Source organism: Macrotis lagotis, chromosome 5, assembly GCF_037893015.1.
Source record: "Macrotis lagotis isolate mMagLag1 chromosome 5, bilby.v1.9.chrom.fasta, whole genome shotgun sequence".
Lineage (NCBI taxonomy): Eukaryota > Metazoa > Chordata > Mammalia > Peramelemorphia > Peramelidae > Macrotis > Macrotis lagotis.
In genome coordinates this window covers 248,792,420-248,815,716 of record NC_133662.1, presented here as the reverse complement: position 1 = coordinate 248,815,716, position 23,297 = coordinate 248,792,420, and the positions used below count along the sequence as shown (strand labels likewise).

Below are 23,297 nucleotides of genomic sequence, written 5' to 3'. Positions count from 1 at the left end.
GAACAGGATTGGGTGTGGGACTGGATGGAACCTCAGCAACTCTCTACTTTATCTCATACCTGGAAGTAGTAACAGCCACAACTTACTAATAATACTTCCAAAATTTAAATGCTTTAAAGTTTTAAAATATTATGTATAATATAAAGTTGCTATAGGTGTATAACAGTTCACATGCATGCATGCATGGTGACATAAATATACATGTATGTAATATACATACATGTACATACATTCCACATTTGTGAATGTATATGTGTCTATACACACACACATGCATCCTATTTGACAAGTGACCATCCAACATTTCATTGAAGACCTCCAAGTAGGGGGCCACTCATCCTAGCCCCCAGTGCCACCCCAATTTATCAACTCCATTTTTGAACAACTCTGGTTGATAGAACACTTGTTTTGCCAAATAATGTTTTTAAATTATGCATGAATATTTTAAAGTGAATGTGTTTGTATTCAGTAGGTAAGTACAGAAATAAACAAACATTTGCAGAAATACATTTACATTTGTGACATAATTAAATAATTGAGTCTCTGAGTAAATACTTTGGGTCTGCCTTTTGTTTCTATCTTGATTACTTACTATCCATCCCCCACCTTTTCCAGATCAAACCCTCCCTTTTAAAGAAAGGCAATTATTTCAAATATCCAACAAAAAGATGAGACCATATCTGATAATACATACAATATTTTGTCTTAGTGTCTTCCTACGTCTTTTCCTTGGGGAAAGAGGCATGCTTCATTATCTATGCCCCCCCCCCCCATTCTTCATTGATTTTTCTATTACACAGACTTCAGTTTCCCTTAGTGATTGTAATGGGGGGAACTGACTCAGGTTGGTTCAGGTTTGGTGTTAGACTAAAAGCTAACTTGTAGGTCATCCAGCAGTTAACAAAGGAGACTTCTTTAGCCATGGCATAAAAAGGACATTCAACAAGGATCTTATTTAGCTTCAATAGACCAGAATCTGGAACTCTGTATGGAAGTGTCTGGTTAGCAAGGCTGGATGTGGTGACTTGGCTGAACTTAGAACACCTACCAAGTTCCGATGGATCTGACTCTATATGGGTGGGTCTCTTTATACTACTGGGAAGGTGCAACATTATAGTCAGAGGTCAACAGGAATCTGGTTCAAGGGAAGTGTATTTTGATTATTGATCTCCTGGGGGGCAGCTTTGTCACCTTTTATAGAGAAACTAGTCCAAATCTACCTAGGGAGTAATGATCTTAACCTAGTGATCTCTTATTTTTTGATTTATCTTTTGATTTGCCTTATTATGGTTATTGTAAAAATAGTTCTTTTGATACTCCTCATTTCATTTTATATCAAACAGTTCATGTTTTTCTTCTATATTTTAGTCATCTAAAATGATCATAAAATAGTCCATTTTTCAAGTTCAAATATTCCATTTCATTCACATATCATAGTTTATTTTCACCAGCAGTTAATGGGTATTCACTTTATTTACACTTCTTTGCTACCAGATAGAATACTATGGTTAAGTTAATATTTGTGAGGCTCTTCTTAATTTTCCTTCCTTCCTTCCCTCCCTCCCTTCCTCCCTCCCTCCCTCCCTTCCTTCCTTCCTTCCTTCCTTCCTTCCTTCCTTCCTTCCTTCCTTCCTTCCTTCCTTCCTTCCTTCCTTCCTTCCTTCCTTCCTTTGTTCCATATCTTAAAGGCACATGTCCATTTGCTGGGCAGACAGGTTAGTCACTTTTCTTTCATGATTCCAAATTGGCCATTTTTCAGGTTCACTGATGCCACTTGAATGTGCCTGCTTTGTCACAGATCCTCCGATAATGATTGTTTCCATCTTGCTTTTCTATACTATTAGTCATTCAGAGCACGAAGTCGTAGGATTATTTATTATAATAGACCTAAAGGTCATTGAGACCAAATGAAACTGAGGCATAGAGAACTTAAATAATTTGGCCAGGGACACAGACCTAATAAGTGTCTGAGGCAGAATTTGAACTCAGATCCTTCTGGCTCCTAGTTCAATGTGAACCAAGATACTCTGCTATTCTGGTTTTCATGGAATTATTTATAGTTTGTGAATCTTTTGAAACTTGTTCTTATCACATCTCTTGGAGAGTGAGTGGTTCTTGGTATTGTAAGCTCTAACTTTACTACATACAAGAAAATCATGTTATAGATTGTTTACTTATGATCATGTAAATATGTCCTTGGTAAATTTGGGATTAGAATCCAGGTTTCCTGACTCCTGGGACAACCTGGGATTCTTTTTGACATTTCATAAACATGTTGTCTGACATATTTAATTTTCAAGTATTATTTCCCTGGTTATTCTTAGTAAGATCAATCTGCATAGTCAGGAATGTGGCTAGGAAGAATTGTTTTACAAGGAGTTATTCTTGGGATTGGAGTTAGTTCTTTGGAGTTTGTCTTGGCTCAGTTGCTAATTTTAGATCCTTCTCATGCTCTTCCTATCTTCACATTGCCCTCAGTCTGGGAAGGTAGAAAGTAGAAGTCTTTTGTTAGATCTGGAGAGATAATCAACTATGCTGAATCCTGTGAAATAACAGGTCAGTAACCAGTTCTGATGATCAAGTGGTAGTTATTCTAAACAGGGGAATCAAAGGGTGATAGAATGGCTCTAAGGAAACTGAGAAACTTTTGAGTCCCAATCCCTCGTTTTAGAGATGAGGAAATTGAAGTATAGAGAGGCTGAATAACCAGCTTCACATTACACAGTTAGAGGACACCTCAGGCAGGATTCAAATTCAGGCATTCTTGATCTCAAATCTAGTACACCATCTGCTAATGACCCCCATTCCCAGATCTTTACCCTAGAAGATTCATATGGTAGCAATATGAATGACGAAAGGGAAGGAAAAGAGATTGAAGTCAGAAAAAAATTAGGCCAGTTGAAAGGTTTTAGGAATGACCCCAGAGGATGGCTCCATTCAGGAACTGCCACCTTCTTTCCTTCTCTTTGTTCCCTCCAAGTAAAAATGTCCTTTCCTAGTCTAAGGATGCTTGAACTGGGATTTCCTTCCTTCGCTGTGATCATATGCCTCTCCCAATAAAATGTGAACTTGCATATCATTACCTTGTTTTATATTTATATTTTGGGGAGGCCGTTGGGGTTAAGTGACTTGCCTAGTATCCCCCAACTCGTTAACTGTCAAGTGTCTGAGGCTGGATTTGAACTCAGGTCCTCCTGACTCCATGGTCAGTGCTCTATTGCAGCGCCACCTAGCTGCTCCATTGTGTTTTTTTGTTTAGCATGATGACTAGTACTAAATAGCTGCTTATTAAATGTTTAGTGATTGATTAGTATGTTTTTTTGTATCTGTTTATATGTTTTAGAGAATCCTATTGTCTTTGGTATTTTCAAAGGGCCTGTGACTATCCTATAGGTATTTGTCCCTTTCCCAAGCTGGTTGATGTATCTTGACCCAGTCTAAGAGTAGAGCAGAGATTTGGTTTTACATTTCCCTTCTTTTTTGAGCAACAAAGGTTTGAACCAAGGGAACAAGACATAGACAAACTTGTAGCCTTCGTTTCCTTTCCATGCAAATATTTCCAAAGTCCTCAAGTCCCATAGAATCTTTCTATCCTGGTTGAGAGTCATGCTTAGAGATGTATCCTGCTTCCAGGTGGAACTTTCAGTATAGCTAGAATCTCAGAGAATCCATAGATGAGATTGGGCTGGTTCTGAATGATCATTTTGACTGAACTTGTTTATCAGTCCTTCTTTTTAAGGAGGTGTTCATATTGTGAATGCAAATCTGACCTCAAACACTTATTAACTATGTGATCCTAGGCAAGTCACTTAACTCTGTTTGCCTCAGTTTTCTCATCTGTCACAACATGGAGAAAGTATCTCTACCAAGATAACCCCAGAGAGGGTCACAAAGAATCCAATATGACTGAAACACCTGAACAACTATAATAGTAAATATTTGTTTGAGGATTCAGTGGTCCCTGGTACCACTCACCTTCAGCTACCCCTTGATTACAGCAACTCATCATTGTCAAAGATACTGAGTCCTCTTGTCTTTGGCAAAATGTCCATGCTCACCCAGATGCTGCTACCACCTCTTCAGCTGTTCTCCTCATTCCTGGAGGGGGGGGGGACTCCCTGATGCCTCTGATCTTAACCTGAAAAAAGGATTGGAGTAGAATGGGGAGAAGTTAAACTGAGAGAAAAACTTGAATCTGGTTCAGAGAGAATGGTAAAAACCAAGTGAATGAACAGGTAATTCTGTATAAAGTTATACTGAATCTGGGAATATAAATAGAATAAAATACAGTCCCTGTTAAGAGTTTGTGCTCTAATTGGGGAATGTAGCATATATATAATAGAATTCAACTGGGTGAAGGAGAAGGTCCAGAAATTCTTAAGGACAGGGCAACCAGGTGGATGCAAAACCCAGGGTTTAAACTGTATTATCATACTAGGTGATGGCACTCTTACTCAGTTAGATAATTAGGACCCTATTTGACCTTTAACAGAAGTATGGTTGAGTTTTTCAATTTTTGAGACTCATTTATGCTAATGAATGTTACTTTCTCTCTTAAATTAATTAAATTAATTTATTATTAAATATTATTAAATTCATCAACTTATTTATTAAATTAATAAATTAATTAAATTGATAGATTTTTATCTATAAATTACTAAGGATAGAGTTGGATTATTTTTTCTCCTTTGATATTTACCTAATAAATTGTTCAGTTTCATCTCCTGAGATTGAGTAGTTTGAGATTTCTCTTTTATGTTTATTTAAGTGGTACATCTTAACTTTTTGTGAGTAATCATCCATTTTCTTTAAATTTTCGATCTTGCCAGGATATCACTATCAATAGTATGTAATTGCTTACTTCCTGGCAACTAAAAGTCTTAAAGATCAGTCATGTATGGTGGGAGAATGGGGCAGTGGACATTGATGGAGTAGTTCAATTTATTTTGCTATATGATCACAGATTTAGCACTGGAAGAGACCTTAGAGATATGTCATTTAATTATAGCATTTTACACAGGAGGAAACTGAGGTCTAGAGTAGTTGAGTAACAAAGTCATGCAGGGAAGAAGTGGTGAGGGATTAGGAAAAGGAGATCATAGATTTACAGCTAGATGGGACCTTCAAATCTCATCTGCTCCAACCTCCTTATTACATAGATAAGAAAAGTAAGGAAGAGATCAATTTAGTGACTTCCTCTGGCTTACAGAGTTGGTGTCTGAGTTCAAGATTTCAATCCAGGTCTCTCTCTCATTCCAATGTCATTCTAATGCACCTCATTGCCATTTAAATCAAAGCCACCTAAAAATGGCAGAAAAATATTTCTAGTTTTATACTGATGCCTGAGGAAGGCAGGGCTTGCTCTGGGTAGCTTTTCAGGGGAATGGATTGCTCATCACCAGAATTTTTGGTCCATGCTCTCTCTCTCATTGTTACTGTGTCTCTCTGCCCACCTTGGTCAGCTTTCTCTCTATCATGTCAGAAAGGGTGCCTGGCTAAGGCACAAGGTTTGCCTAGTCCTTGAATAGGTCCCATCCATTTGTTCTAGATTAGTGTACTGTCCAACTCTGCTTTTGTGGGTCTTATTTAAGCTACTTCCCTGTAATGATGTGACTCCTTGAGCATACATACTAATCAGAGATAGCCATGGTGGTCCAAGATGCCCATCAAACCAGACCTGGGTTCTTATAATGTGTTAGACTCAGATTCACCAGATTCACTTGAACTGTGAATTTATTTTTTCATACAATAATTATTAGTACTGAAGACATTGCTTCATTCCCCATGATACCTCCCTCCCCAAATACCCTTGTATTTATTTTAGATGTAGTCCCCCTCTCTCTTTTCATATGTGTGTGTGTGTGTGTGTGTGTGTGTGTGTGTCTCATCTCATGAATATTTATTGATGGATCTATGAAATCATGGAATTGATGAATAGTAATAGTAACTAAGATAATTGATGGTGTTTACTTCCAATACCAGAGTAAAGGAGATTTGTTGGACAGATCCCTGATTCTCTCCTAGCTTGGGGACGTTGTCAAAGAACATTATAACTCCTTTTTGGATCTCCCCTTATGCTCAGTGGGAAGTCTTTAAAGGAGTGTTGCCGCCTACCTAAGCCCCATCTTATTTTCTCTTTTTCTTAGAATAGACACAGCTTCTGCCTTTGACCTTCAAACAAAGAACAGTTTCCTTAGGGAAAAAAGAATGTTTTTGAAAATACCTTTTAAGCAGAAGAGCCTGCTTATGTGTATGGTACCCTCCCAAAGCTGGGCCAGGTTGTTTGGATGATTTGGCCCTGGTTTGGGCCCATTATGAGCTCTGCATTTCTTCTATTGCAATGTTGTCTATTTTTCTGAGAGATAGCATGAACTTTCAGAAGATCATAGGCATAGAGCTCAAAGGGACCTCAGAACCATTCTCTAAACTCCTCATTTTTCCATTTGAGGAAATTGAGTCCCATGGGAGTGAAAGTGACTTGGCCAGACTCACATATGATGTCAGAGTTGGGATTTGAATCCAGCAGGTAGTCTTCTGACTCCAACACCAGTGACCCTTCTACTCCACCATATTTCTATAAATGATACTATCATTTTCCATCAGACTCAAACTTTGGAATCATCTTTGGTCTTTGAATATTAAATACCCTTTCTCCTGACATTCAATCAGTAGATTGTGAATTATATCTCTACCCTAGCTTCCCTCCTCATCACAACTGCCATGACTGAGTTGAAATCTTGGTTAGGTCTTCCTTTCCATTGCAATAGACTCCCCACTTCTGGTAACTCCCTCATGGAGCCCACCCTTCATGCCACTGCAAGATGAATCCTTCTGAGTCCACTTCTGATCATGTCGCTCCACTGTTCCCCACTGATGGCAAAGTTAAAGACCAAACTCCTGAATCTGAAAGATTTTAACATCCTTCACTGACTGCCTTCAACTCTGCCTTCAATCTTATCACACATTACTCTCTCCTGTCCAGTCAGATTATTTATTCTCTGTTCTCTAAAAGTTTGCTATTTAGTCACTACTTTGCAAAGTTTAAAGTGCTATGTAAATGTCATCTATTATTATTGTTATTGTCTCAGCATCTTTGCTTATACCATCTCCTCTCTTTGGAATGAACTTCTTTCCTGTTGAAATTTTTCCCCCTTCCAAAATGGAAGGCTTCTCTGATTTGCAATCTGGAGGTGATCTCTCCTTTCCTGAAATTTTATGGCATCATTTTCCTTTCCTTTTTCATCAGGACCTCCAGGTGAAGAATTTCTATGTACCCTTCCAAATCAGCATCCCTTTTGCAACTTAGAGAATGGTTCAAAGACACTAAGAGTTTAAGGACAGAAGACCAGGTCACACAAAATAAGTTAGACTTAGATCTCTTCCATATTGGCCTTAAGGGCCATCTCCAGTCATCCTGATCCATATCTGAACACTGGACTGAGATGGCTCTGGAGGAGAAAGTGAGGATGGTGACTTAGCACAGTTCTCCCTCACTCAAATTCAGTTCATGTGCATGTCATAGCATCCTCTCCATGATGTCATGGTCCTCTTTGAGAACAAAGGACAAATATCATCAATGAAGGCGCTTAAAATAGCTTAATGAGATAATGTAGAGATCTAATGTCCTCAGGAGGGTGACCTCAAAGCCAGAAATTCAGTCTGTCACATGCATGCCCTGTTGACCCTGAACAAATCACAAGCTTCTGGTGCTCTGAAACTGTAAATCTGTCAGATAAACATCTAACCACTATTTCTAGGCACTATGCTAAGCATTGAGGGAAAGGACAAATCAATCACTGATCCGGTCTTCAAGGGACTTATAGTCTAATGGGCGAGATGCTGGGTAGATAATAATGTCTATCAAAGAACATAGGGACTACATAGAAGGGATGGGCCAGGGAATGCCTCCTCAGAAGCTGGAATTGGAGGAGAATCTGGAAGGGAGCTGTAATTCTAAGAATGAGGAAAGAATTCCAGGCATGATGTATAGCTCTTAGAAAGAAGGAGTTGGATGGGAATGCCATTTCTGAGGAATGACAAATGAATCAGTGAATCAGAGTATCTGATGTTTAAAGGGGAGTAAAATGAAAAGGAGAAAGGAATGAGGCTGGGGAGGGCTTTAAATGTCAAATAGAAGACTATATTTGGTCTTGGTCATAACAGGGAGTTTATCGAATTAGATCTTTTTAAAAGCAGCATGGTGTTTCACTTTACTTGAAGTAATGGGATGAGAGCCAGGAAGACCTAGATTCTAATTTCATCATGGACTCTTAATAGTCCTGTTACCCTGAACCTCTCTGAGACTCAGTTTCCTCATCTGGAAAATGAGGACTCTATGTTTCTTTTTTGGTGATTTATAGGTATTTATTCTTTTTTTAAATTTCTTTTTTTAATTTAAATTTCTTTTTATTAAAGGTATTATTTGAGTTTTATATTTCCCCCCAATCTTGCTTCCCCCCCCCCAGAGAGCACTCTGTCAGTCTTTACTTTGTTTCCATGTTGTACCTTGTTCTAAATTGGGTGTGATGAGAGAGAAATCATTTCCTTAAAGAGAAGAGAAGTCTAAGAGGTAACAAGATCAGACAATAAACTATCTGTTTTTTTCCCCTAAATTAAAGGGAATAGTCCTTGCACTTTGTTCAAACTCCACAGCTCCTTATCTGGATACAGATGGTATTCTCCTTTGCAGACAGCCCAAAATTGTTCCCGATTGTTGCCCTGATGGAATGAACAAGTCCTTCAAGGTTGAACATCACTCCCATGTTGCTGTTAGGGTGTACGGTGTTTTTCTAGTTCTGCTCATCTCACTCAGCATCAGTTCATGCAAATCCCTCCAGGTTTCCCTGAAATCCCATCCCTCCTGGTTTCTAATAGAACAATAGTGTTCCATGACATACATATACCACAGTTTGCTAAGCCATTCCCCAATTGAAGGACATTTACTGGATTTCCAATTCTTAGCCACCACAAACAGGGCTGCTATAAATATTTTTGTACAAGTAATGTTTTTACCCTTTTTCCTCATCTCTTCAGGGTATAGACCCAGTAATGGTTTTGCTGGGTCAAAGGGTATGCACATTTTTGTTGCCTTTTGGGCATAGTTCCAAATAGCTCTCCAGAAGGGTTCGATGAGTTCACAGCTGCACCAACAGTGTAATAGTGTCCCAGATTTCCCACATCCCTTCCAACAATGATCATTATCCTTCCTGGTCATACTGGCCAATCTGAGAGGTGTGAGGTGGTACCTCAGAGAAGCTTTAATTTGCATTTCTCTAATAATGATTTAGAGCATTTTTTCATATGGCTATAGATTACTTTGATCTCCTCATCTGTAAATTGCCTTTGCATATCCTTTGACCATTTGTCAATTGGGGAGTGGCATTTTATTTTAAAAGTATGACTCAGTTCGCTGTATATTTTGGAAATGAGTCCTTTGTCAGAATCATTAGTTGTAAAGATTGTTTCCCAATTTACTACATTTCTTTTGATCTTGGTTACATTGGTTTTATCTGTGCAAAAATTTTTTAATTTAATGTAATCGAAATCATTGAATTGGATTTTGGTGATGTTCTCCAACTCTTCCTTAGTCATAAACTGCTTCCCTTTCCATGGATCTGACAGGTAGACTAGTCCTTGATCTTCTAATTTGCTTATAGTATTGTTTTTTATGTCTATGTCCTGTAACCATTTGGATCTTATCTTGGTAAAGGGTGTGAGGTGTTGGTTTAATCTAAGTTTCTTCCATACTAATTTCCAATTTTCCCAGCAATTTTTATCAAAGAGGGAATTTTTATCCCAATGGCCAGACTCTTTGGGTTTATCAAACAGCAGCTTACTATAATCATCTCCTGCTTTTACACCTAGTCTATTCCACTGGTCCACCACTCTATTTCTTAGCCAGTACCAAACAGTTCTGATGACTGATACTTTATAATATAATTTTAGATCAGGTAGGGCTAAGCCACCTTCTTTTGCACTTTTTTCATTAAGCTCCTGGCAATTCTTGACTTTTTATTTCTCCATATGAATTTACTTACAATTTTTTCTAACTCATTAAAGTAATTTTTTGGAATTTTGATTGGTAGGGCACTAAACAGATAGTTTAGTTTTGGTAGAATTGTCATTTTTATTATATTAGCTCTACCTATCCATGAGCAGTTGATATTTGCCCAGTTATTTAAATCTAATTTAATTTGTGTGAGTAGTGTTTTATAATTGTTTTCAAAAAGATTGTGAGTCTGTCTTGGCAAATAGACTCCCAAATATTTTATATTGTCTGAGGTTACTTTGAATGGGATTTCTCTTTGTAGCTCTTCCTGCTGTTTCTTGCTAGACATATATAGAAAAGTTGAGGATTTATGGGGGTTTATTTTATAACCCGCAACTTTGCTAAAATTGCTAATTGTTTCCAGTAGTTTTTTAAATGATTTCTTGGGATTCTCTAGGTAGACCATCATGTCATCTGCGAAGAGTGAAAGCTTTGTCTCTTCCTTCCCAATTCTAATTCCTTTAATTTCTTTTTCTTCTCTAATTGCTGATGCTAACATTTCTAATACAATATTAAATAGTAGTGGTGATAATGGGCACCCTTGTTTCACCCCTGATCTTATTGGGAATGCCTCTAGCCTCTCCCCATTGAGTATAATGCTTGTTGATGGTTTCAGATAGATACTGCTAATTATTTTAAGGAGCAGTCCATTTATTCCTACACTCTCTAGTGTTTTTAATAGGAATGGATGCTGTATTTTGTCAAAAGCTTTTTCAGCATCTATTGATATGATCATATGATTCCTGATAGGTTTGTTGTTGATATAATTGAGTATAATAACAGTTTTCCTAATATTGAACCAACCCTGCATTCCTGGAATAAATCCTACTTGATCATAATGTATTATCCTAGTGATGACTTGTGGTAGTCGTTTTGCTAAGATTTTATTTAGGATTTTTGCATCTATATTCATCAGGGAGATAGGTCTATAATTTTCTTTCTCTGTTTTAACACTTCCTGGTTTAGGTAACAGTACCATATTGGTTTCGTAGAAAGAGTTAGGCAGAGTTCCATCTTTCCCTATTTTTCCAAAGAGTTTATATAGGATTGGAACCAATTGTTCCTTAAATGTTTGGTAGAATTCACTAGTGAGTCCATCAGGCCCTGGAGATTTTTTTTTTTAGGGAGTTCAGTAATGGCTTGCTGAATTTCTTTTTCTGAGATAGGGTTGTTTAGGTATTTAATCTCTTTTTCATTTAACTTGGGCAACTTATATTTTTGTAAATATTCATCCATTTCACTTAGATTATCAAATTTATTGGCATAGAGTTGGGCAAAATAGTTTCAAATTATTACTTTAATTTCCTCCTCATTTGGTGATGAGTTCACCTTTTTCATTTATGATACTAGCAATTTGGTTTTCTTCTTTCTTTTTTTTAATCAAATTGACTAGAGGTTTATCAATTTTATTGGTTTTTTCATAATACCAACTTTTGGTTTTATTTATTAATTCAATAGTTTCTTTGCTTTCAATTTTATTAATTTCTCCTTTAATTTTTAGAATTCCTAATTTGGTACTTAATTGGGGATTTTGGATTTGTTCTTTCTCTAATTTTTTTAGTTGCATGTTTAGTTCACTGATTTCCTCTTTCTCTAATTTATTCATATAAGCATTTAGAGCTATAATATATCCCCTGAGAGTTGCTTTGAATGAATCCCATAGGTTTTGGTATGTTGTTTCATTATTATCATTATCTAGGATAAAATGGTTAATTCTTTCTATAATTTGTTTTTTGGTCCACTCATTTTTTAAAATGAGGTTATTCTGTTTCCAATTTGTTCTGGGTCTATATCTCCTTGGCCCAGTATTGCATATAGCTTTTATTGCATTGTGATCTGAGAAAGGTGTATTCACTATTTCTGCCTTTCTGCAGTTGATCATTAGGTTTTTATGTCCTAGTACATGGTCAATTTTTGTATAAGTTCCATGTACTGCAGAGAAAAAGGTATATTCCTTCCTATCCCCATTCAGTTTCCTCCATAAGTCTACCATATCTAATTTTTCTAACAATCTATTTACCTCCCTAATTTCTTTCTTGTTTGTTTTATGATTTGATTTATCTAGATCTGATAGTGGGAGGTTGAGGTCTCCCACTAGTAGAGTTTTGCTGTCTATGTCTTCCTGTAATTCTTTCAGCTTCTCCTCTAAGAATTTGGGTGCTGTCCCACTGGGTGCATATATATTCAATATTGGAATGACTTTATTGTCTATGGTACCTTTTAGGAGGATAAAGTTTCCTTCCTTATCTCTTTTAATGCTATCTATTTTTGCTGCTGCTTTGTCTGAGATAAGGATTGCTACTCCTGCTTTTTTTACTTCAGCTGAAGCAAAATATATTTTGCTCCAACCTTTTACCTTTACTCTATATGTATGTCTCTGCTTCAAATGAGTTTCTTGTAAGCAGCATATTGTAGGATTCTGGTTTTTAATCCACTCTGCTATTTGCTTACAGTTTAAGGGAGAGTTCATCCCATTCACATTCAAGGTTATGATTACTAATTCTTTATTGCCCTCCGTGCTATCTTCCCTCTGTATTTTTCCCCCTTTCCCCTCTTTTATTTATATTCCCCAGTCTTTTGTTTCTGAAAACCACCCCCTTCAGTGTTTTTGCCCTCCTATATCACACCCTTCCCTTTCTTTCCCCTTTCCCTTTTCCCTTCCCTTCCTTTTGTTATTTCCCCTTATTTCCCCCACTCCCCTTCCCTTTCTTCATCCCCCCTCCCCTTTTCCCCTTTTCCCCTTTTAATACTTGAAAGGTTAGATGTTTTATAAGTTAACTGAGTATGTGTAGGTTGACTTTAAGTCAAATCTGATGAGAAGAAGATTCAGGTGTTTCTCCTCTGCTCCCTTCTTCCCCACTATTACCATAGGCTTTTTGTACCTCTTAGTGTAATGAGATTTACCCCATTCAATCCCCTCCCTCCTCCCATCTCTTTCCTGTCCCCCTTTTTAGGGCGGTAGTGTTTTTTTTTTTAGATCCTTCTGTCTAAGTCATAGAAAATTCTGAGTGTCTGTCCCTTCTAGTTCTGTACATTCTGTCGAATAGAGTCAAAATTCCTGAGAGTTATTAGAGTCTTTCTCCCAAGTGGGGTTAAAGCCAGTTACATCCCACTGGATAGTAGTCTCATGGATAGGTTATGAATGTCCATCATTTCTGGCTAGGTGTATTCTCTCTGTTAGTGTTACAATTCTCAAGATTTATAAGAATCGTTTTTCCCTCATGCTGGGATATAGCCAGTTTCAACTTACTGGATTGCCTTTTTTTTCCCTTTTACAACACGCCCCCCCCTTTTTTTTACCTTTTCATGTGTCTCTTGAACCTTCTGTTTGATGTACAAATTTTCTGTTTAGCTCTGGTCTTTTCATCAGAAATTTTTGGAATTCTTCCATTTTGTTAAATGTCCATATTTTTCCCTGGAAGAGAAGGCTCAGCTTTGCAGGAAAGTAGATTCTTGGCTGCATTCCAAGCTCCCGTGCTCTTCGAAATAGCTCATTCCAGGCCCTTCGATCCCTTAAAGTTGATGCAGCCAGGTCCTGCGTGATCCTTATTGTGGCTCCTTGATATTTAAATTGTTTCTTTCTGGCTGCTTGCAGGATTTTCTCTTTTATCTGATAGTTCTGTAGTTTGGCCGCAACATTCCTTGGTGTTTTCATTTTAGGATCTTTTTCTGGTGGGGATCAATGTACTCTTTCAATAACTACTTTGCCCTCCAATTCCATGATATCAGGGCAGTTTTCCATCACCAGATCCTGTAATATTAAGTCCAGGCTTTTTTTCTCTTCAGTGTTTTCAGAAAGTCCTATAATTTTTCAGGTTGCCCCTCCTCAATCTATTCTCAAGGTCAGTGGTTTTGTTGATGAGGTATTTTACATTTGCTTGTATTTTTTTCTATTTTTTGATTTTGTTTAACTGACTCTTGCTGTCTCATGGAGTCATTAGTTTCTGTAGACTCCATTATTTTTTGGGGGGAGGAGTTTTCTTCATTAACCTTTTGCAACTCCTTTTCCAATTGGTCAATTCTACTTTTGAAAGAGCTTTCCATTTGACCAATTGAAGTTTTGAGAGAATTAATTTCTTTTTGCATTTGCTTGTTTGAGGATCTGAGAGAATTATTCTCATTTTGTAATTGTCCAATTGATGATCTGAGAGATTTATTCTCCTTTTGTGTTTGTCCAATTGTACTTTCTAAGGTATTAATTGTCTCCCCCAAATTTTTAAGCTCCTACCTTATTTCTTCAAGGAAGTCTTTCTGTGCTGGAGACCAGATTGTATTCTCCTCAGAGGTTCCAGGTCTCTCTGAGTTGGGGTCTTTCCCTTCCAGGAATTTTTCTATGGATCTGCCTTTCTGCTGACCCTTCTTCATTATGCTAAGACCTTGAGTTGGGGGGGGGGGGCTGGTTCACCTGGGCTTGAGATTGCTGAAGGCTTTCCTGAGTGCAGTTTCTCTGGCTGGCCAGTAGGAGGTGATGGTTGCTCTCTCTGGGGTGTCTGTGACCTTGGTTGAGAGGCCTTCTCCCTTTGCCCAAGGCAGGAGTTGGAGCTATTAAATTCTTTTGCCTTCAATCAATGGTGGGCTTTACCCTGGCCTGAGGTCATTCTTCAGCTGGGCTGGTTCTTTTGCTCACACACCTGGGCCTGAGGCAGAAGTAATTTGCCTTTGTTTAAGGAGAAGCCTCTGTGCAATGGAGACATGCCCTCAGAGTTTCTCAGACCTGAGAAGCCCTGGTCCCAGAGCTCCAGGGGGACAGCACCAACACCAGTGCCGCTGCTTCCCCTCGGACCCAAGCCCCTTTCGTCCAGCCCCACCGCTGATCCAGCAGGTCCTCTCTGGGGCCCTCAGACTCCCGGTTCCAATTCAGCTGTTAATCTGGCTGATCCGGGGCAGATCCTCCCTTGGAGCCCAGACTCACCCGCCCGGATTCATCCAGGGCTGCTGCGGGAGACAAATCCTGAGGTAGCTGTTCTTCTGGCTTTTCTTTCTGGGTTTTCTGGATCGGAATTCTTTTAAGAGGTTTGTTTCATGTGATAGATGGGGAAGAGATCAGGAGACTTTAGAACTGTGCCTGTCTTCTCTCCGCCATCTTGGCCAGAAGTCGACTCTATGTTTCTATGTCTCACACAGTAGGAAATCATTTTGACTGCTGAATGAAAGGATGAATTGGAGTGGGGAGAAAAATGTGTCAGGTTAATCAATTGGAAGGATATTACAGTAGACCAAGAGAGAGAGGTGGTGGAGATCTGTACCAGAATGAGTGGAAATCACAGATCTGGTCCAAAAACAAAATTCACTTACCATATTATAATTAGATAATGTACATAGAACATTTTATAAACTAAAATTTGATACTTAATTGTTCATCATTATTAATTACAATTTATATTTTAAAAATTAAATTAAGTTAAATTTTATATTATAGCAATTTGTGAATATATCATAATCTCTATTAGATGGTATGTCCCTGGAAGCAGAGATGGTGTTTTATTTTAAATTTTCTGATATGCTGTCCCACAGTGCTTTGCAGTAGTTATTGATATTTCCTAACTTGAATTTAATTATTCCTTTTTTTTAATCTTTCAAGGTTAGTCTTGATGTTTAAGTCAGCAGAACATGATAGAACAGATGGTGGTGATCTAGGCTTACATTCCCTAAAGGTGCTCCTATCTCTCTATCCCCTTGGATAGCCAACATTTATTGCTATATAGCAGTTACTGTGCTAAGGTCTTAGAGAAGGCACCATGGTATAATGGATCAAAGAATGTCCTTGAAGCCAGGAAGACTTGGGTCCAAGTCTCACTTCTGGGGGACTCTGGGAAGTTCTAATCCCATCCCATTCTAGTCAAGACTCAGAAATGGGCAAGTTTCTGTGTGTGTGTGTGTGTGTGTGTCTGTGTGTACAGCTTTCCAAAGGTAATTTTTATCAGCTAAATTATAACGAACTTGATTCTTGTGCTGTTGCGTTGAGGTGACACCTCGATTTATCTTTGCAGGTGATTTTCAGCCTTATGAATGATTTTTCTGATGCTCTGATGAACTTTTTTTGGGGGGGAATTGCATATTGTTGTCTCTCCATGATAGGCAGTGATCGTTTTTATTTGTGGTCCCCAAAGTGGGTGTCCTTTATGTTGCTGTAAAAAATACCACAGAGAAAGAAAATTTCTTCTAGCGATGATTTTTTCCCTTGTGCATCCTAAGTAACATTGGCATGAATTTCTTTACTTCCATTAGTGTGCTATTTTAAAATAAGCCAAATGGACTTCCCATTTTCCTCCTCATTCTTCTTTGGCACATTGGCCCATGGGGGAGGAAGATAGGCAAACCCAGTTCAGATGCAGTTCTACTGCATTGTCCCAAGTGATGATTTGGAGTTGACAGCTACCCCTTTAAACTAGAATCAAGAAATATCCTTGCCCCCAACTCCTAGTGAGAAAAGCAGGGAAGGAATCAGTAGCTTTCCACTGCAGCAGCTGAGTCAAAGTGAAGGTCAGTCTTGTTCATTCCGGTGGAGGCTCCTTCAGTGCTCTTTCAGTTGCATGCTTTCAAGAAAGCCACCAAGTCCATTTTTGAGGTTTGTGGAAAAAAAGCAGGGAGGAGGGTAGAAGGGGGAAGTATAGACAGAAAGGACCCTAAATTATGCCAACTCTTCAATGTCTGATTCTTTCTTTCCCCAACATTTGAAGAGGGGGAAAACTGCTCTGGGTTCTCAGTGGACCAGAATGCTGCCAATAACAATAGTGATATGATAGAGTTGATTAGCTGAGATTATTGGAGAAATTGGTCAATGAGCTGTATTATAGGCCTAGTGCTATGAACAGAAGGAAAGCACAGAAAGACCCTGCTGTTCAATCTCATTGGGGAGCCAGGATGAGCTAGAAAGTTTTTTTTCAGTGGGAAAAAGTTGATGTAAAACTATGTGGCATTGATGAGAAATAAAATGGGAGTTAAGAGAACAGAAGAGAGCTGGAATTGGAAGGGAAGGGCCCCATAGAGCAGGTGGGACTTGAGCCAGGCCCTGAAGGAAAGAGGAATTGTATAGAGAGAAAAGAGAAGGGAAGGCAGGCAAAGCCAGAGCATGGAGATGGAAATGAGAATGACCTATGCAGAAGACTGTGAGGAAATAGTCTTAGTGGCAGTGGTGGGAAAAGACTGGGAATTCTGAGAGAAGGAGGAGTTATTAGGTTGGAAATGGATCCTAGTGGACCTTAAATGCTAGGAGGAAGAATTTGAATATGGTCTGTGGTATTAGGGAGTCACATCTTTGCATATCTGTATCTAGGACCTGGAATACTCCTCCTCCCCACCTAGAAACTTGGTTTCCTTTAAGAATAAACACAATATGGTGGCGGCTAGGTGGCATAGTGGATAAAGCACCGGCCTTGGTGTCAGGAGTACCTGGGTTCAAATCCGGTCTCAGACACTTAATAATTACTTAGCTGTGTGGCCTTGGGCAAGCCACTTAACCCCATTTGCCTTGTAAAAACCTAAAAAAAAAAAATAAACACAATATGAGGTATGCTTGATTCCTCCAGTAGCTGGTATCTTCTCTTTCAAAATTAACTTGTATTTGATTTATATATGTCTTGCACATGCCTATCTAAGGTTGTACATAACTGTGTCTTTTATTTTTGTTTTATTTATTTATAGTCATGAAATACTACTATGTATACAAACATAGAACTCAGCACTGGAAATACAAATTCAAATATATAAATATGTGTGTATGTGTATATGCATGCAAATTTTTTTGAATTGCAATTTTTAAAATTATGAGCCTAAGTCATATAGAGGACACCAAAAGAATTCTTTATGAAATTATTAATCTTTGTTTTATACCAATGACATTTTTTTAGAATTTTTTTTATTATTTTAAGGGGCAATGGGGTTAAATGACTTGCCCAGGTTCACACAGCTAGGCAATCATTAAGTGTCTGAGGTTTTATTTGAACTCAGGTCCTCCTGACTCCAGGGCTGGTGCTCTATGCACTGTGCCACCTAACTGCCCTATACCAATGACTTTTATTTTAGGTTTTTGTAAGGCAAATGGGGTTAAGTGGCTTGCCCAAGGCCACACAGCTAGGTAATTATTAAATGTCTGAGACCGGATTTGAACCCAGGTACTCCTGACTCCAAGGCCGGTGCTTTATCCACTACGCCACCTAGCCGCCCTTATACCAATGACTTTTAAAAAATCTATAATAGCATATTACTTTCAAAATTATCCTGTTTGCCTGGACTTCCTTTATAAGTACTGTTCTTTTCTGTGCATTTTTAAACTTATTTCAATGGTTCTTTTTTTAAATATCACTATTGCTATCCTCCTCTTTCATCTTCACACCCTTCACTACCCAATAATGGAGAAAGAAAGAAAAGGGAGTAGTAGATAAGAAAGTCAAATGAAGCAAATCCACATGGTATCCTCTACAAAAATATCCATCTCTTTTGGAGCTTGAGTCTTTCTCTGTTAGGAGTTGGATAATGTACTTTATCACTGGCCATCTGGCCAGTAATTCCTCAGACTTCCTAAGACTTTCAGAATTATTTTTTCTTAACCAGAATGATGCTGTTCTTATAAAAGTCATCCTTCTAGTTCTGCACATTTCACTTTGCATCAACTAATACCATCTGCAATTTTTTGATGTAATCTCTTTTGTAATTTCTAATGGTGCAATAATATTCTGTTTATCCACAAATCATAAACCATTCACCAGTTGATTAAGAGACAATCAATAAGTATTTTTTTAGTGCCCAGTATTTTTCAGAATGCCTTGATTCTAGTTGGGGAGCCAACATCTACCTGTATAAGTTTATGGAGGACATTATACAGGCCATGAGTTATGTTAGGGCTGCAAAGATGAGTCATGGCAGTCAAAGACTAGGAAGCGATGAGGCTTGGATCCAGGGTTGTCCTAATAGAGATGATTGTAATGACCATGTCTCTGAAGGAAATTTTGAAAGGCAGAACAAAGTTATGGTCTGAGAGGGATGTCAAGTTCCCTGCTCATCAGATAACTTCAGGTCTTTCTGAAGGCCAACTTCCTTCCTTTATTAGAGCAGGGGGAGGGAGGCATTCTATAACTGCCTTGTTTTCATTGTCAGGACTTTTGGCCAAGTAGAATCATTCTCTTGCCTGTGATCTCAGTGGAACTGTGACTGATTCTCTACTCCATTCTACAAAGAAAATGTTTTCCTCATGGTTTCTGATCTCTGTGTCTGCTTTTTTTTGCTGGCTCTGAAGGGGAAATGGGGGGGGCAGGGCAGTTGGGGTTGGTGCCCTCCTTTCAAATGGAAGCAGTATGGATCAAATAAAATAATATATGTCAAGTACTTTACAAACCTTAAATGCTATATAAATTATACAGTTGGTGTTGGTGCTGGTGCTGGTGGTGTTGGCTGTTGGTGGTAGTTGTAGTGATGGTAGGGAGGATAGGATCATAGGTTCAGATCTAACTTGAAGCCATCAAGTCAAAACTCCTGGTTTTACATATGAGGATACTGAGGGTCCTGAGAGAATAAATGATGTTCTCAGAGTCAATTAGTCAATAAAACAATTCTAGAAATATTTATTAAGAACTTACTATGGGACAAGCATTGTACTGGTGAAACAAAGAAAACAAAAATAATACCTGTCCTCAAGGAGCTCACTGTCTAATGAAAGTCATCCCATTAATGTTTAAGGCAAGATTTGAACTCAGACCTTCTTGACTCTAAAGGCTGATTTTCACTATATCACAGTGCTCTTTATAGATATGAAGTGTTTTTTGTGTACTCTGTATCTGCAGTGTAGTTCTCAGGGACTGGATAGAAAACTTCAGTCTTACCCATCATCATCTTCACCTCCTATCATCAGTCTACTTTCTCTTCCATCAACACTGTTACACATTCACACCATTATTAATTCACAGTGTCATCCATCCTCCCCTTCATACTCTTCTGTTCTTCTACCATTCTTCTCTTCATCCATTCTCATTCTCATCATCTATCCATTCTTTAACTATTTATCCATCTTATCTATCCCTTCTTCTCATCCCCATTTTTTCTCATCCTTCCATTCACATCCCTTATGCATCTTCATTTTCATCAGTCACCATAATTATCGTCATCTATTCATTTATTCTCTTCCTTAACCATCCATCCATGCATCATCCATCCATCCATCAATCCATCTATCTATCCATTCATCTATCTATCCATCATCCATCCATAATCCATTCATTATCTATCTATATCATCATCATTATCATCATCTATCTTCATCTATTCTTCTATCTTCCTCTTTCCCTTATCATCTGTGTTGAGCACAAGCGTTACAAAGAAAGGCAAAAAAATGCCCTTAAGGAATTCACAACTACGACACATAAAGATATTTATAAAATTGTTGTTCAGTCATTTTTTTTAGTTGTACTCTGCTTTCCATCATCATTTGGGGTTTTCTTGGCAAAGATACAATATTGGTTTGCTGTTTCCTTCTCCAGCATGTATAGTGTAGGTGGAAGGTAATCTGAAAGGAAAAGTACTTGGGCAGATGCTAATAAACATTTTCTTCTTAAGAAGAGGAGAAAAAAAATATGGGGTTAAAAATTGCCCAATAGTCTGTTCATTTGACAGTCAAGTCTTCCATATGAAAGGATGGTTGTGGATGGGGGAAATGGTTTATGACAGAAGCTTCATTTTACTTATCATGGATTGCAGTGTTTTGTGTATTTTCTCCCCTTATCTGTGATTGCATATTTCCATTTGCCATTTAGATGAAATTTAAATAAACCCATTCAACTAAGCTCTGAACTGGAGACAGGCACCCTTAAAACTCACTCTAAAAGAAATATGCATTCAGCTCCTTTGGTGTGAAGCCAAAATGCCTTCCACCTTGCAGTGATCCAGGCTTTTCTGTTTGGAGTTTTCATTCAACCTATTTTCCTCCTGGGGATACCTAACCTTGTGGGTGATTACTCCTCTAAAGAAAGAAAGGAAACAAGCATAAATAACCAGAGCTTGCCATCCAGCTGAAGGAATTCATTCTGTGACTGGTTTCCCATTCTCTGACCACATTTCAAAACTATGACCTACATGGGGTATCTGCCTCAAGGGAGCTAGTATTTGGGTGGAGGTATTGTTTCTTGCTTGCTGTAACAGAAGTCATCAGAGCAAATATCTAAAGCCCTTAAGGGTCATTTAATCCAACTCCCTTAATTTACAGATGAGGAAACTGAAGCCAAGAAAGGGATCTGAGTTTCAGAACTGGTAGGGTCCTTGGAAGTCATCAAGTTCAAACCTTTCATTTGGCATATGAAGAAGGTGAGGAACAAAGATACCTTTAGAAATAAGATACGAATCACTGCTCAGAATGGTTTACTAAAACCATTTACTTCTAACTACTGGACTCAAGCAATAATTGAAAGATTATGAATATCATATGGATATGAACCCAGGTTCCCAAATTCCAAATCCAGCTCCCTTCTCCAAACTTAACTCCTAACTCTGTCACCCTGCCTCTCCTTGTGTCACTATATATTTCCCCATCACAACTTGAGTCACCACTGTAACCTTCTCTATCACTTACTAGCTGGTGATCCTGGGCAAGCTACTTAAGCAGGAAAAGTGCCTCAGTTTCCTCATCTGTAAAAGGAAGGGGTTGGACCCCATTCACTCTCCAGTCCCTTGTAGCTCTTAATCTATGATCCTATGATTCCTTTCTCTAAGTATTTGAGTTGGAAGGTTTAAGATTCCTTTTATATTGTACCTGGTTGGAGTGAGGTGGATGATATGTATTACGCTTGATGGTCTTCTGAAAGTCAATCTGTTTTTCCTTATTTTTTTCCCCCTCTTTCTCCAGGCTTATCCAAATCCCTTGGGCTTATCGAAGGCTATGGTGGGCGGGGCAAAGGGGGCCTCCCCTCCACCCTTTCCCCAGCTGAGGAAGAAAAGGCCAAAGGCCCCCATGAGAAGTATGGCTACAATTCCTACCTTAGTGAAAAAATTTCACTGGATCGATCCATACCAGATTACCGGCCAACCAAGTAAGTGTCTATTTTGTATTAACTGGGGAGTTGACATGCCATCTTTCCCCTTGACCTTCCTTCTTTCTCACTTTCCTATGTTCTTCCTAAGTATTCTTTTATATATCCCCAACTTTTCATGGCATATTTTTACGTAAATTGAAAGAATGGAGTGATATGAGCAAAGACCCTTGACGGTTAACTTAGAGAGAGCTTTTATGTAGCCTTGAATATAAAGTAAGAGATTCTGGGACAAATAAAGGTGAGATCTATTTGATATCCCAGGCTGACTACTTTTCAAGGAAGTATACTAGCCAAATGCATAAAGGAAGGTTTATTAAGTACTTACTTTGTGTTCAGTCCTGGGCAACTAGCACAATGAAAAAGCAAAAACTGTTCTTTCTTTCAAAAGTTTACATCCTAGAGATATACATATGTACACAATATATGTTTACCTACATATACATGAATATGTTGTCATAGAGATGTTTGTCAGTATATATAGAAGACACTCCTTCTCATAGAATCGTCTTTCTTTTAGAGATCAGATAGCATTTATATGTTGCCTTTTCCAAATCCCTCAACTTTTAATTCCTTATTCTATTTTCTATTCTATTCTATTCTCAAAATATCTTTTATGCAATTGAACTACTTTATATATACAGAGATATCTTTAATTTTTATTTATATATCTATTTTATTTTTTAATTTTAGAAAGGTTTTATTTATTTTGAGTTTTACAATTTTCCCCCAATCTTGCTTCCTTCCACCCCACCCCCATAGAAGGCAATTTGCTAGTCTTTACATCATTCCCATAGTATGGATTGATCTAAACTGAATGTGATGAGAGAAATCATATCCTTAAGGAAGAAACATATAGTATGAGATATAGCAGAATTACCTAATAAGACAACATTTTTTTAAAAAATTAAAGGTAATAGTTCTTGGTCTTTGTTCAAACTCCACAATTCTTTCTCAGGATACAGATGGCATTCTCTATCACAGACACCCCAAAATTTTGCCTGCTTGCTGCCCTGTAGGTATGAGCAAGTCCATTAAGGTTCATATTAATTATATACTCATATAGGATATCCCAAACTGCATGAAGACTTTTGGGGAACCCTATATATGTCTTGGTTCTGTACTCTGTTAGGATGTCAGAGCCTCCCAAGTAGTCATTGTTTCAGTTTTTCCACTATTAACTTCACTCTGGCATATAGTAGGCATCTAATTAATGCTTGTTGATTGATGGATGA

General features: G+C 38.1%; 1 protein-coding gene across 1 annotated transcript in view; it reads left to right on the top strand.

Moving 5' to 3' along the window:
* GALNT17 (polypeptide N-acetylgalactosaminyltransferase 17) overlaps window positions 1-23,297 on the top strand; it is a 449,443-nt gene that overhangs the window by 126,401 nt on the left and 299,745 nt on the right. Inside the window, exon 2 of the mRNA XM_074189333.1 lies at window positions 21,879-22,062. Within this exon, the coding sequence (XP_074045434.1) occupies window positions 21,879-22,062 (184 nt within the window). The remainder of the gene's footprint in view (window positions 1-21,878; window positions 22,063-23,297) is intronic.